Source organism: Coregonus lavaretus (assembly GCF_964263955.1).
Source record: "Coregonus lavaretus genome assembly, chromosome: 8".
Taxonomy (NCBI): Eukaryota; Metazoa; Chordata; class Actinopteri; order Salmoniformes; family Salmonidae; genus Coregonus; species Coregonus lavaretus.
The window spans coordinates 40,981,275-40,997,149 of NC_139995.1; the positions used below are offsets into that span (position 1 = coordinate 40,981,275).

General features: G+C 46.4%; 1 protein-coding gene across 1 annotated transcript in view; it reads left to right on the forward strand.

Moving 5' to 3' along the window:
• The window catches only part of LOC311134172 (receptor-type tyrosine-protein phosphatase gamma-like), a 229,138-nt gene that overhangs the window by 201,699 nt on the left and 11,564 nt on the right, over positions 1-15,875 (forward strand). The window contains exons 10-13 of the mRNA XM_084167783.1: positions 465-573; positions 711-760; positions 1,005-1,773; positions 3,313-3,451. Coding sequence (XP_084023909.1) covers positions 465-573; positions 711-760; positions 1,005-1,773; positions 3,313-3,451 — 1,067 coding nt within the window. The remainder of the gene's footprint in view (positions 1-464; positions 574-710; positions 761-1,004; positions 1,774-3,312; positions 3,452-15,875) is intronic.

A 15,875-nucleotide genomic window follows, 5' to 3' on the forward strand; every position in this document is an offset into this window, starting at 1 on the left:
CATATCCCCTTCGGCCAATGCAATAACCCTCCATTCTGGAGACCATCTGTGACATAATTAACTTTAACCAGAGTGGCCTCTGATGCATCAGACAGTGCAATGATGGACAGGTAAGGACACAGAACGGGTAGGTGAGGACACAGAGAGGAGTAGGGGGTAGGTGAGGACACAGAGAGGAGTAGGGGGTAGGCGAGGACACAGAGAGGAGTAGGGGGTAGGCGAGGACACAGAGAGGAGTATGGGGTAGGTGAGGATAGAACAGACGCTATGGATCCCTAGCATGGGCGTGAGCTGCCAGTATTGACACTCACTGAATGTAAATCATATGTGAATCGTTTCCTTAGGCCTTTGATGAAGTGTGGATGTCCCATATGTACAGGACTCAGTGACAGGGTGTGTCTATGTCTGTCTGTCTGACTCTCATTCTCTCTCTTGCTCTCTATGCCTCTCTGTCCATCCTACAGAAGGCAGTGATAACCCAAGTGTCTCCAGACATCCTGTATCTGTTCAGAGTCCAGGCAGTGTGCCAGAGAGACCTACGCAGTGACTTCAGCCAGACACTGCTCTTAAGAGGTAACCACACACCATACATAACACGGCATATACAGTACAACCCTATGGATGAAGTCACATAATCCTAAATACTAAGAACAAACTCTTGTCTTTGTTCCAAATGCATGTGTAACCTTTTCCTCTGTTTACTATTCTAGCTAACACCACCAGGATATTTGAGGGAACACGGATAGTGAAAACTGGAATGGTGAGTAAAGTGCAGATCATTTGTGTTGTCCAGAAGATGGCAGCATAACAATTTATTCTGTGATGTGCCAACATGATTTGAAATGGCAGGATACTGACTCTCTCTCTCTCTCTCTCTCTCTCTCTCTCTCTCTCTCTCTCTCTCTCTCTCTCTCTCTCTCTCTCTCTCTCTCTCTCTCTCGCTCTCGCTCCACCCCCCTACCCCTCTCCTTCCCTCTCCCCCCTCCCCCCCCTCTTTCCCCCAGCCCACCATCTCCCCAGCCTCCTCGGCAGACATGGCTCCTATCAGCTCAGGCTCCTCCACCTGGACCTCCTCTGGTCTCCCCTTCTCCTTCATTTCCATGGCTACGGGGGGCATCGGCCCATCCTCCAGCGGCAGTCAGGCCACAGTGGCATCGGTGGTGACCAGCACCCTGCTGGCCGGCCTGGGCTTCAGCGGAGGGGTCATCTCCTCCCTGCCTGGCTCTCTCTGGCCCACCCAGGCCCCTGCAGCCAGCCCTGGGTCTAACCCTGGCCCGGGTCCCAACCCCAGCCGCCAGCCTGCCCAGTCCCAGGCCTCCACTGAGCCCCCTACAGCCCCTCTGGGTGGTTCTGACACGGACACCCCCACAGAGGAGAAGGAGGCGGGGGTGGACAGGGAGGCCGAGGGGGAGGAGGGAGAGGGAGAGGAGGATGAAGGGGAAGACGACAGGAGGAAGAAGAATAACAAGACAGCGCCTGATGAGGTGGAGACGCAGCTGAACGGCACAGTGGTCAATGAGCCCTCCTCCTACACCCCCACCCCCACAGCCAAAGAGAAAGGACAGGGGCAGGGAGAGCCTGTGGCTAACAGCACCACTGTGCCTCCCAGTGTAAGGGAGGACCGACTGGTCAGAGTGGACAGTAGCTCAGGGCCCACGGTGCAGCCAAAGAACGACACAGCAGAGAGAGAGATGCAGATTCCCCAGAGCCCAACACGATCACCAAAGACTGGTGGGGAGGAGAAGAGCCTTTGGCCTTTCTCTGTCCACACTGGTGAGTAGAACTCTCCGTATAACCCATATATTTTTCCTCTTTTTAGCACAACTACACTGAACAAAATGATAAACGCAACATGCAACAATTTCAAAGATATAAGGAAATCTTTCAATTGAAATAAATTCATTAGGCCCTAATCTATGGATTTCACATGACTGGGAGTACAGATAGGCATCTGTTGGTCACAGATACCTTTAAAAAAAAGGGATCTGGTGTGACCACCATTTGCCTCATGCAGCACGACACATCTCCTTTGCATAGAGTTGATCAGGCTGTTGATTGTGGCCTGTGGAATGTTGTTCCACTCCTCTTCAATGGCTGTGTGAAGTTGCTGGATATTGGCGGGAACTGGAACATGCTGTCAATCCAGAGCATCCCAAACATGCTCAATGGGTGACATGTGTGGTGAGTTTGCAGGCCATGGATGAACTGGGTCATTTTCAGCTTCCAGGAATTGTACAGATCCTTGCTACATAGTGCCGTGCATTATCATGCTGAAACATGAGGTGATGGCGGCGGATGAATGGCATGACAATGGGCCTCAGGATCTCGTCACGGTATCTCTGTGCATTGAAATTGCCATTGATAAAATGTAATTGTGTTCATTGTCCGTAGAAATACGTTTTTTGTGAGTATGGAAAGTTTCTGGGATTTTTTATTTCACCTCATGAAACATGGGACCAACACTTTACATGTTGCACTTATATTTTTATTCATTATAGTTGTACAATGGAGATATTCTACACAATATTTAGACCTATAAAATGTAATTTTAGTTTGCTGGATCACCCTTAACCCCACTGCAGCCTGTCATGTTAAACAGGCTGTGTTATTATATATGGTCATATCAACAGTAAATATGAGACAGACAGGGCCTATTTTATACGTTAGCCTTGGGACCATCCCCAGCTTCAGTATGTGGCAATAGACTGAGACAAATAGCTCAATTTCTGAGTGCCACCATAATATCACAGAGAGAGAGCCCTTGAGAAAGTAATGGAACTATTCTACAGCCTGAGGGGCCATTACCTAGCCTGAAGGGCCATTACCTAGCCTGAGGGGCCATTACCTAGCCTGAGGGAGCATTACCTAGCCTGGGGGGCCATTAGTTTGGGGCATGCTCTGAGGCATATTTTCAGGAGCAAACTGCCTGCCTGCCTGCCTGCCTGCCAGCCTGCCAGCCAGGAAGAAAACAGAGAAAGTAAACCAGGGTATTTGTTTTATGAATAACAAAGTGTTTGTCGATGCTCCATTATAAATGTCCTTATTCATTCTGAATAAACTCATTTAGATGAGTCGCGCTCCAAGCCTCAGGGTTAACCTAGTCACTTATCCTACTGATGAGGCCATCACACTGAAATTATTATTATTATTATATAATTTTTCTGAAGTGGAACTGGTTGTTTGAAGGCTGAGATTTCCCTGAGTGGCCCAAATATTCTGACTTTGATTTGTGTTAAAGTGTTTTGGGTGTAGATGTGTGACACAGCCTGTGTGTATGTCTCCCCTTCCACCCCTCCACCTCCACCTTTCCAGACAGGACCAGTGTGTTCAACATGACCCGCAGCCCTCACCCTGGGGTGGGCAGGATGGAGTGGATCGTCCCTCTGGTGGTGGTCTCAGCCCTCACCCTGCTCTGCCTCATCATGCTACTAGCTGTCCTGGTCTACTGGAGGTATTATATATTACATTATATTATTATATTACTGGGTTACTAACCCTAACCCCTACTGACCCCTGGTGGTGGTTTCAGCCCTCACCCTGCTCTGCCTCGTCATGCATGCTAGGTGTGTGTGCATTTTCCAGACCCCACCATGTAAAAAAAGTTATGTAATCAAAGGCCAATATTTACCTTTTTAATTGGGGCTATGGCAGTCTATTACAATTCAGTTTAACAGTAGTTTTGACAGTATTTCAATCTGAAGGAAGTATGCCTTCAGAAAGTATTCACACCTCTTGACTTTTTCCACATTTTGTGTGTTACAGCCTGAATTTAAAATGGTTTAAATTAGTTTTTTTTTTGTGTCACTGACCTACACACAGTAAGTACCCCATAATGCCAAAGTGGAATTATGTTTTTTGAAATTTTTACTAATTAATAAAAAATAAAAAGCTGAAATGTCTTGAGTAAATACGTATTCAACCCCTTAGTTATGGCAAGCCTAAAAAAGTTCAGGAGTAAAACATTTCTTAATAAGTCACATCATTCGTTGCATGGACACTCTGTGTTCAATAATATTGTTTAACATGATTTTTTAATTACTACCTCATCTCTGTACCCCACACATAACATTTTCTGTAAGGTCCCTTAGTCGAGCAGTGAATTTCAAAAACATATTCAACCACAAAGACCAGGGAGGTTTTCCAATGTTGATGGGTAAAAATAAAAAAGCAGACATTGAATAACCCTTTGTGCATGGTGAAGTTATTAATGACGCTTTGGATGGTGTGTCAATACACCCAGTCACTACAAAGATAAAGGCAGTTGCCGGAGTGGAAGGAAACAGCTCATGGATTTCACCATGTGGCCACTTTTAAAACGGTTACAAAATGTAATGACTGTGATAGGAGAAAACAAAACATGCATCCTGTTTGCAACAACGCAGTAAAGAAATACTGCAAAAAATTTGGCAAAGCAATTAACTTTTTGTCCTGAATACAAAGTGTTATGTTTGGGGCAAATCCAATACATTACATTACTCTCCATATTTTCAAGCATAGTGGTGGCTGCAACATGTTATGGGTATACTTGTAATCGTTAAGGACTGGGGAGTTTTTCAGGATAAAAAAGAAACGGAATGGAGCTAAGCACAGGCAAAATCCTAGAGGAAAACCTGGTTCAGTTTGCTTACCAACAGACACTGGGAGATTAATTCACCTTTCAGCAGGACAATAACCTCTTGGGGTATGTCTCTATAAGCTTGGCACATCTAGCCACTGGGATTTTTGCCCATTCTTCAAGGCAAAACTGCTCCAGCTCCTTCAAGTTGGATGGGTTCCGCTGGTGTACAGCAATCTTTAAGTCATACAACATATTCTCAATTGGATTGAGGTCTGGGCTTTGACTAGGCCATTCCAAGACATTTAAATGTTTCCCCTTAAACCACTAAAGTGTTGCTTTAGCATTATGCTTAGGGTCATTGTCCTGCTGGAAGGTGAACCTCCGTCCCAGTCTCAAATCTCAGGAAGACTGAAACAGGTTTCCCTCAAGAATTTCCCTGTATTTAGCGCCATCCATCATTCCTTCAATTCTGACCAGTTTCCCAGTCCCTGCCGATGAAAAACATCCCCACAGCATGATGCTGCCACCACCATGCTTCACTGTGGGGATGGTGTTCTCGGGGTGATGAGAGGTGTTGGGTTTGCGCCAGACATAGCGTTTTCCTTGATGGCCAAAAAGCTCAATTTTAGTCTCATCTGACCAGAGTACCTTCTTCCATATATTTGGGAAGTCTCCCACATGCCTTTTGGCGAACACCAAACGTGTTTGCGTATTTTTTTCTTTAAGCAGTGGCTTTTTTCTTGCCACTGTTCCGTAAAGCCCAGCTCTGTGGAGTGTACGGCTTAAAGTGGTCCTATGGACAGATACTCCAATCTTCGCTGTGGAGCTTTGCAGCTCCTTCAGGGTTATCTTTGGTCTCTTTGTTGCCTCCTTGCCTGGTCCGTGAGTTTTGGTGGGCGGCTCTATCTTAGCAGGTTTGTTGTGGTGCCATATTCTTTCCATTTTTTAATAATGGATTTAATGGTGCTCCGTGGGATGTTCAAAGTTTCAGATATTTTTTTAGAATCCAACCCTGATCTGTACTTCTCCACAACTTTGTCCCTGACCTGTTTGGAGAGCTCCTTGGTCTTCATGGTGCCGCTTGCTTGGTGGTGCCCCTTGCTTAGTGGTGTTGCAGACTCTGGGGCCTTTCAGAACAGGTGTATATATACTGAGATCATGTGACAGATCATGTGACACTTAGATTGCACACAGGTGGAATTTATTTAACTAATTATGTGACTTCTGAAGGTAATTGGTTGCACCAGATCTTATTTAGGGGCTTCATAGCAAAGGGGGTGAATACATATGCACGCATCACTTTTCCGTTATTGATTTATTTATTTTTTATTCACCAATTTGGACTATTTTGTGTATGTCCATTACATGAAATCCAAGTAAAAATCAATTTAAATTACAGGTTGTAATGCAACAAAATAGGAAAAACACTAAGGGAGATGAATACTTTTGCAAGGCACTGTAAAACACAAGGCCAAATCTAACCTGGAGTTGCTTACCAAGAAGACAGTGAATGTTCCTGAGTGGTCGAGTTACAGTTTTGACTTAAATCTACTTGAAAATCTATGGCAAGACCTGAAAATGGTTGTCTAGTAATGATCAACAACCAATTTGACAGAGCTTGAATAATGTTTTTAAGAATAATGGGCAAATGTTGCACAATCCAGGTGTGGAAAGCTCTTAGAAACTTACCCAGAAAGACTCACAGCTGTAATCACTGCCAAAGCTGCTTCGACAAAGTATTGACTCAGGGATGTGAATATGTTTTCACTTTGTTATTATGGGGTATTGTGTGAAGATGGTTGAGAATGTTTTCTAATTTTATCCATTTTGAATTCAGGCTGTTACACAACAAAATGTGGAATAAGTCCAGGTGTATGAATACTTTCTAAAGGCACTGAACGTGTTTCTTTTAGTGATGGGATCATAATATTTTGTATCTTAAACAGTTCAAAAGATAGAGCCACATTTGTAGGAAGAAAACAGAGACCGCTCTGTTTAATACAACCTCATCTTTTCTCTCGCGACCACATTTCCAAATCAGGCGACCCCACATGGTGTCGCGACCCCTAGTTTGGGGAATAGCTCAGAAGAATTGTAGTACATTAACATATGTTTGATTTGCCACTATACGACAATCGAAGCCTTGTTGTCATGCATTCCTCTCCTCCACTTCCAGTGATAAGAGGCCCCTTTTATTTCCCCATCCCCACTGCTCTGCTCAGTCACAGCTGTCCATTAACCCTCTGTAACCACAGATACAGATAGCCCTCCTACCTAATCACACTGGCTCTTGACCCTAGCTGTCCTCACAGACACATACTCCTGTTGAGAGTGGGGTGACCTGTCCTCTTGTCCCCTGAGGAGTTTTCGGCCCATCTGCTGTTCTTTCCTGTGTGTGTGTGCGTTTCTGCATGCTGCTGGCCACCAGGAACCTACTGGGTGGAGGATGACTGGTATTTTGGCAGCCTTCCTTCCCTCCCTCTCTCCTCCTTCCCCTCCCTCCCTCTCTCCTCCCCCTCCCTCCCTCCATCCTCCCACCCCCCCTCTCTCCTCCCCCCTCCCTCCCTCACTCTCTCCTCCCCCCTCACTCCCTCCCTCTCCCCCCCCCCCCCCCTCCTTCCCTCTCTCCTCCCCCTTTCCTCCCTCCCTCTCTCCTCCCCCTCCCTCTTCTCCCCCCCTCCCTCCCCCCTCCCCCATCGCTCCCTCTCTCCTCCCCCTCCCTCCCTCTCTCTCCTCCCCCTCCCTCCCTCCCTCTCTCCTCCCACTCTCCTACCCCTCCCTCCCTCCCCCTCCCTCACTCCTCCCCTTCCTCTCTCTCTCTCCTCCCCTTCCTCTCTCTCTCTTCCCTCTCCCTCCCTCCTCCCCTTCCTCCCTCTCTCCTCCCCCTTCCCCCTCCCTCCCTTTTCCCTCTCTCCCTCCCTTCTTCCTCTCTCCCTCACGCTCTCCTCCCCCTTCCTCCTCCCTCACTCCCTTCCTCCCTCCTCCCACATCGTTTTCACACTCCTCTCTGCAGGGGGGCCAGCCAACAGGGGCCATGGGGCCGGGAGAGGGCCCAGCTGTGTGTTCATCTGCAGTGTGATGCCAATCTCACACACACACACACACACACACACACACACAAACACAGACACACACACACTTTCTCTCAGCCTCAGTAATTCCACAGGCCAGGCTAACAGCTGGCTGCATGTGCTGCCTAATGAGCTATACAGCACAATGGGATCATTACTAGAGCTCTGTGTTTAATGCTTTATATATTTATGCAACTCTGCCTTGAGCTGTTTCATAGAAGCAAAGGCTTGGCCCGATTTGACAGATTATTTTAGAATTTTACCACCTCATAGTGTGTGTGTACATTGCTAGACATGACTGCCTTGTTGACCTGATAGCCAGCGAGGTCAGACAAGTAGTCTCACCAACAGCACACATGCATAAACATTGTTGTGTAAGGGGAAGTTGGTTTGATGTTGATGATGATGTGTTTTTCTGTGTACCAAATACGCCAGATATTGTTGTTGTGGGGGGAGGCCAGGGGGAGGTGCTCATTTTGGAAGTGACTTCATGGATTCATGGAGCAGGCCTTTGCCGAGAAGCTGCTTAAATATCAGCCCCTTGTGGCACGCTTGGACAGCCTCGGGTGTAGGTGCAAGTGTGTGGGTAGTCCATTGAGTGTGCAAGAGACTCAGTGCAAAAAAAGGTCAATGGCAAATAGTCCGGGTAGCCATTTGATTAACTGTTCAGCATTCTTATGGCTTGGGGGTAGAAGCTGTTCAGGAGCTTTTTGTTCCCAGACTTGGCACTCCGGTACCGCTTGCCGTGCGATAGGAGAGTGAACAGTCTATGTATGGCTTGGGTGGCTGGGGTCTTTGACAATTTTCCGGGCCCTCCTCTGACACTGCCTAGTATAGAGGTCCTGGGATGGCAGGAAGCTCGGCCCCAGTGATGTACTGGGCCGTCTACCCCACACTGTGTAGCACCTTGCGGTCGGATGCCAAGCAGTTGCCATACCAAGCGGTGATGCAGCCAGTCAAGATACTCAAACTTAATGATGGTGTTGGAGTCGTGCACGGCCACAGAGCCATGGGTGAAGAGGGAGTACAGGAGGGGACTGAGCACTCACCCCTGAGGGGCCCCCGTGTTGAGGGTCAGCGTTGCAGATGTGTTATTGCCTACCCTCACCACCTGGGGGTGGCCCGTCAGGAAGTCCAGGGTCCAGTTGCAGAGGGAGGTGTTCAGTCCCAGGGTCCTGAGCTTAGTGATGAGCTCTGAGGGCACTATGGTGTTGAACGCTGAGCTGTAGTCAATGAACAGCATTCTCACATACAGTTGAAGTCGGAAGTTTACATACACTTAGGTTGGAGTCATTAAAACTCGTTTTTCAACCACTCCACAAATGTCTTGTTAACAAACTATAGTTTTGGCAAGTCGGTTAGGACATCTACTTTGTGCATGACACAAGCAATTTTTCCAACAATTGTTTACAGACAGATTATTTCACTTATAATTCACTGCATCACAATTTCAGTGGGTCAGAAGTTTACATAGACTAAGTTGACTGTGCCTTTAAGCAGCTTGGAAAATTCCAGAATATGATGTCATGGCTTTAGAAGCTTCTGATAGGCTAATTTACATCATTTGAGTCCATTTCCAAACGCCTGAAGGTACCACATTCATCTGTACAAACAATAGTACGCAAGTATAAACACCATGGGACCACGCAGCCTTCATACCACTCAGGAAGGAGACACATTCTGTCTCCTAGAGATGAACGTACTTTGGTGCGGAAAGTGCAAATCAATCCCAGAACAACAGCAAAGGACCTTGTGAAGATGCTGGAGAAAACAGGGACAAAAGTATCTATATCCACAGTAAAACGAGTCCTATATCGTCATAACCTGAAAGGCTGCTCAGTAAGGAAGAAGCCACTGCTTCAAATCCGCCATAAAAAAGCCAGACTACGGTTTGCAACTGCACATGGGGACAAAGATCGTACTTTTTGAAGAAATGTTCTCTGATCTGATGAAACAAAAATATAACTGTTTGGCCATAATGACCATTGTTATGTTTGGAGGAAAAAGGGGGTCCCTTGTAAGCCGAAGATCACCATCCCAACCGTGAAGCACGGGGGTGGCAGCATCATGCTGTGGGGGTGCTTTGCTGCAGGAGGGACTGGTGCACTTCACAAAATAGATGGCATCATGAGGAAGGAACATTATGTGGATATATTGAAGCAACATCTCAAGACATCAGTCATGAAGTTAAAGCTTGGTCGCAAATGGGTCTTCAAAATGAACAATGACCCCAAGCATGCTTCCAAAGTTGTGGCAAAATGGCTTAAGGACAACAAAGTCAAGGTATTGGAGTGGCCATCACAAAGCCCTGACCTCAATCCTATAGAAAATTTGTGGGCAGAACTGAAAAAGCGTGTGCGAGCAAGGAGGCCTACAAACCTGACTCAGTTATACCAGCTCTGTCAGGAGGAATGGGCCAAAATTCACCCAACTTATTGTGGGAAGCTTGTGGAAGGCTACCCGAAACGTTTGACCCAAGTTAAACAATTTTAAAGGCAATGCTACCAAATACTAATTGAGTGTTTGTAAACTTCTGACCCACTGGGAATGTGATGAAATAAATAAAAGCTGAAATAAATCATTCCCTCTACTAGGATTCTGACATTTCACATTCTTAAAATAAAGTGGTGATTCTAACTGACCTAAGACAGGGAATTTTTACGAGGATTAAATGTCAGGAATAGTGAAAAACTGAGTTTAAATGTATTTGGCTAAGGTATATGTAAACTTCCAACTTCAACTGTAGGTATTCCTCTTATCCAGGTGTGAGAGGGCAGTGTGGAGTGCAATAGAGTTAACGTCATCTGTGGATCTGTTGGGGCGGTATGCGAATTGGAGTGGGTCTAGGGTGTCTGGGAAGATGGTGGTGATGTCAGCCATGACCAGCCTTTCAAAGTATTTCATGGCTACAGATGTGAGTGCTACGGGGCGATAGTCATTTAGACAGGTTACCTTGGCTTTCTTGGGCACAGGGACTATGGTGGTCTGCTTGAAACATGTAGTCAGGGAGAGGTTGACAATGTCATTGAAGACACCTGCCAGCTGGTCAGAGTACCCGTCCTGGTAATCCGTCTGGCCCTGCAGTCTTGTGAATGCTAACCTTACTCACACCAGCTACAGCGAGCGAGATCACACGGTCGTCCGGAACAGCTGGTGCTCTCATGCATAGTTCAGTGTTGCTTGCCTCGAAGCGTGCATGGTAGTAATTTAGCTCGTCTGGTAGGCTCGCGTAACTGGGCAGCTTGTGGCTGGGTTCCCCTTTCTAATACATGATAGTTTGCAAGCCCTGCCACATCCGACGAGCGTCAGAGTCGGCGAAGTAGGATTTGATCTTAGTCCTGTATTGATGCTTTGCCTGTTTGATGGTTCGTCGGAGGTCGTAGCAGGATTTCTTATAAGCATCCGAATTAGTGTCCCGCTCCTTGAAACAAGCAGCTGTAGCTCGGTGCGGATGTTACCTGTAATCCATGGCTGCTGGTTGAGATATGTACGTACGGTCACTGTGGGGACGACGTCGTCGATGCACTTACTAATGAAGCCAGTGACTGATGTTGTAAATTCCTCAATGTTTTCGGATGAATCCCGGAACATATTCCAGTCTGTGCTAGCGAAACAGTCCTGTAGCTCAGCATCCGCATAGTCTGACCACTTCCATATTGAGCGCGTCACCGGTACTTCCTGTTAGAGCTTTTGCTTGTAAGCAGGAATCAGGAGGATAGAGTTATGGTCCGATTTGCCAAATGGAGAGCGGGGGAGAGCTTTGTATGCGTTTCTGTGTGTAGAGTGAAGGTATTTAGAGTTTTGTTGCCTCTGGTTGCACAGGTAACATGCTGGTAAAAATGGGGTGAAACAGATTTCAGTTGCCCTGCATTAAAATCCCCGACCACTAGGAGCGCCGCCTCTGGATGTGCATTTTCTTGTTTGCTTATGACCTTATACAGCTCGTTGAGTGCTGCCTTTGTACCAGCACTATCTCCTTTCTCCCTCTCCTCTCATCTCTCTCTTACACTCCCCCATCCCTGCTCTGTCAGAAGGGAAGGAGACAATCAATTTTTCAGAAAACTAGCTATTCCTAATGGAGTTATGCAAACATGGTCGTCATTAGGTAGCTTAGTGGTTAAGAGCGTTGTGCCAGTAACCGAAAGGTCGCTGGTTCTAATCCCCGAGCTGACTAGGTGAAAAATCTGTTGATGTGCCCTTGAGCAAGGCACTTAACCCTAATTGCTCCTGTAAGTCGCTCTGGATAAGAGCGTCTGCTAAATGACTAAAAAAATAAATAATTAGTTCAGCATCACTTTTTGTCACTTTTCACTACAGCGAATATTGTGATCACTGATTAGATAATAATTGTTTTCACCCAGACGCTCAGTTTGATGTCTCCATTGTCTCAGTAGGTTGTATTGTTGTTGGTCCACAGTAGATCTGAGTTTTGCATCAAAACGTTATTAAGACAATAATTGCTTTTAAAGGGGGAGATCCATCTGGAGGGCTTGAGGAGATGGTCATGGTTAGAGGGAGCTCAAATATGTCACACAGAGGTTTAAATGGGAAAATGATGAATCTATATTTAACTCCGGTAGGAGAGAGTGATTCTCGGTATCCACTCTGTCAGGGGTTGCTACGTCAAAAGTTAGGCCAGGCTGTTTGGAGGATAATTTTGTCCAATGAAAACATTTCATCCTTCTATCTCTACTTCTTTCCATACATCCCACTCTATCTCTGTTTCTGAATGAGGGCCCTCTTCCCCATCTATGGGGAAGCGTTGAGAGTTCAATGAAACCCCCCCCCCCCCCCCCCCCCCTCTCTCTTCAATGGGGTTCCCCCTCCCCCGGTGTAAAGGAGGTGTTGAGGGGCTGGTTAGTTAGCTAGCCACACCACACCTTCTCCGTCAGGGAGTCATTAGCCTGGGGAGCAGGGGTGGAGGGGGGCAGGGGAGACCCTCCCCTCATTTCTTCATTCTCTCTCTCATGCTTTCTTTCTTTCCCTCTCGATTTCAATTCATTTCCCTCTCTCTCTCTCTCTCTCTCTCTCTCTCTCTCTCTCTCTCTCTCTCTCTCTCTCTCTCTCTCTCTCTCTCTCTCTCTCTCTCTCACTCTCTCACTCTCTTTCTACAACTCCCTCCCCCTCTCTTTCTGCAAATTCTGATAGGCCACTCTCTTCTATTTTATTTTCCTTCCTCTCTCAACAAGAATGACCAGCATCTGCTCTCTCCTCTGCATCAAGTACAGGTAGGTAGGGGAACGTCAGTAGACATACTGGTAGGGGGACGGAACCATGGTAAGAAAAGCTGGTGTATACGGCATGGATTTGTTTCTGTGTGAGTGAAGGCTTTGTGAGGATAGAGAGTGACTCCTGCCACTGCAGTAGGCTGCAGCACTCCTTTTCTCCTTGTTGTCAGTCTTCCCTTCTCTCTCAGGCTTCTAGACACAGAAGAAGTTGGGTGACATTTCAAAATGCCTCTGACAAAATGAGAGCTTTAGAGAAATATGCCTAAATGCTAGACATTGAGTGATTGTGCGTACATGCAGAGAAAGACTGCCAGGGCTGTTTAAAGTCCTGCTGTATTTAGTCTGTTGTTTGTTATCTAGCCGTAGGAGTCATGGGCCAGGGCTAATAAATGCCATTCAGCAGACGCTTTTAACCAAAGCGACTAATGGTCATGCGTGCATACAGTTTACATATGGGTGGTCCCGGGAATCGAACACACTACCCTGGCGTTACAAGCACCATGCTCTACCGACTGAGCTACAAAGGACCACATGAAGCATTGTGTTGTTGTTTACCTGCTCCTATGGTCAGCTCACGGTGTGTTTTTACAGGAGGCTGTATGTGTTCACAGGGGGCTGTGTGTGTTTAACAGGAGGCTGTATGTGTGTACAGGAGGCTGTATGTGTTTAGTTTACAGGATGTGTGCGTGTTTAAAGGAGGCTGTGCGTGTTTAAAGGAGGCTGTGCGTGTTTACAGGAGGCTGTATGTGTTTACAGGAGACTGTGTGTGTGTGTGTGTGTGTGTGTGTGTGTGTGTGTGCATGTACCTTTTTCATCCCTAACAGCAGGCTGTTGTTGTGTACTCTGGTGTTCATCATTTATTAAGTAATTACTGTGTGGGCGGCAGGAAGCCTAGTGGTTAAGAGCGTTGGGCCGGTAACCAAAAGGTCGCCTGATTCGAATTCCTGAGCCAACTAGGTGAGAAATCTGTCGACGTGTCCTTGAGCAAGGCACTTAACCCAAATTGCTCCCCTAAGTCGCTCTGGATAAGAGCGTCTGCTAAATTACTAAAATGTCAAATGTAAATGACATCAGCAGGGTTCTAAATAGGGCTGGTTCTAACCACGCTGGGGCTTTTACCTGTAATTTAACTGGCAGCTCTGTCTGTTTAATTATATTCACCATCTTGCTGCAAACAACAACCTGAGAATGATGATGATGTGTTGTGTTAACACTAGAGGTCTTCTGAAATGGACCTGGGGCTTTCCCACCCGGACCCAATATGCATAAATACTTTTTTTTAATATAGAGACCTGTTACGAACGGACCAGAGGAAAACTACACCGGTTCCGTATAGACCTGGTCGGATCCAGACCCGGACCAATCCTAGTGAGGGAAGCAGCAGAAAATTCATTTTTTTAATGTACTTTATTAACCGGAGTGGATACAGCGCGAGAGGAGGGAGAGAGGTGCCACTCTAGCAGGCGGTACTGTGAGCGAGTGACAGAGGGCAGGGAGGAGGACAGGAGAGACGAGAGACAGCAACCAACCAAGCCAACTTGCGCTATAGTAGATTAATAGCTGCCATAGCTAGGTTTTAAGGTTATTTATCATCAAATATGACACACAGCATGATGTTAAAGGATAAGCAGTCCATAAACTCTGACATAATAACCCAACGGCAGGTGGCTTAGTGGGTAAGAGCGTTGTGCCAGTAACCGAAAGGTCGCTGGTTCTAATCCCCGAGCCGACTAGGTGAAAAATCTGTCGATGTGCCCTTGAGCAAGGCACTTAACCCTAATTGCTCCTGTAAGTCGCTCTGGATAAGAGCGTCTGCTAAATGACTAAAATGTAAATGTAAAATGTAAATAATAAGCCAGTACAGTGGCTTGCGAAAGTATTCACCCCCCTTGGGATTTGTTTTTGATTTTTTGGGGGTTTGTATAATTTGATTTACACAACATGGAAAATAGATGGAAAATAGTTTTTATTGTGAAACAAACAAGAAATAAGACAAAAAAACTGAAAACTTGAGTGTGCATAACTATTCACCCCCACAAAGTCAATACTTTGTAGAGCCACCTTTTGCAGCAATTACAGCTGCAAGTCTCTTGGGGTATGTCTCTATAAGCTTGGCACATCTAGCCACTGGGATTTTTGCCCATTCTTCAAGGCAAAACTGCTCCAGCTCCTTCAAGTTGGATGGGTTCCGCTGGTGTACAGCAATCTTTAAAGTCATACCACAGATTCTCAATTGGATTGAGGTCTGGGCTTTGACTAGGCCATTCCAAGACATGTAAATGTTTCACCTTAAACCACTCGAATGTTGCTTTTGCAGTATGCTTAAGGTCCTGCTGGAAGGTGAAGTCTCAAATCTCAGGAAGACTGAAACAGGTTTCCCTCAATAATTTCCTTGTATTTAGCGCCATCCATCATTCCTTCAATTCTGACCAGTTTCCCAGTCCCTGCCGATGAAAAACATCCCCACAGCATGATGCGGCCACCACCATGCTTCACCGTGGGGATGGTGTTCTCGGGGTGATGAGAGGTGTTGGGTTTGCGCCAGACATAACGTTTTCCTTGATGGCCAAAAAGCTCAATTTTAGTCTCATCTGACCAGAGTACCTTCTTCCATATGTTTGGGGAGTCTCCCACATGCCTTTTGGCGAACACCAAACGTGTTTGCGTATTTTTTTCTTTAAGCAATGGCTTTTTTCTGGCCACTCTTCCGTAAAGGCCAGCTATGTGGAGTGTACGGCTTAAAGTGGTCATATGGACAGATACTCCAATCTCCGCTGTGGTGCTTTGCAGCTCCTTCAAAGTTATCTTTGGTCTCTTTGTTGCCTCTCTGATTAATGCCCTCCTTGCCTGCTCCGTGAGTTTTGGTGGGCGGCCCTTTCTTGGCAGGTTTGTTGTGGTGCCATATTCTTTCCATTTTTAATAATGGATTTAATGGTGCTCCGTGGGATGTTCAAAGTTCAAACCCAACCCTGATCTGTACTTCTCCACAACTTTGTCCTTGACCTGTTTGGAGAGCTC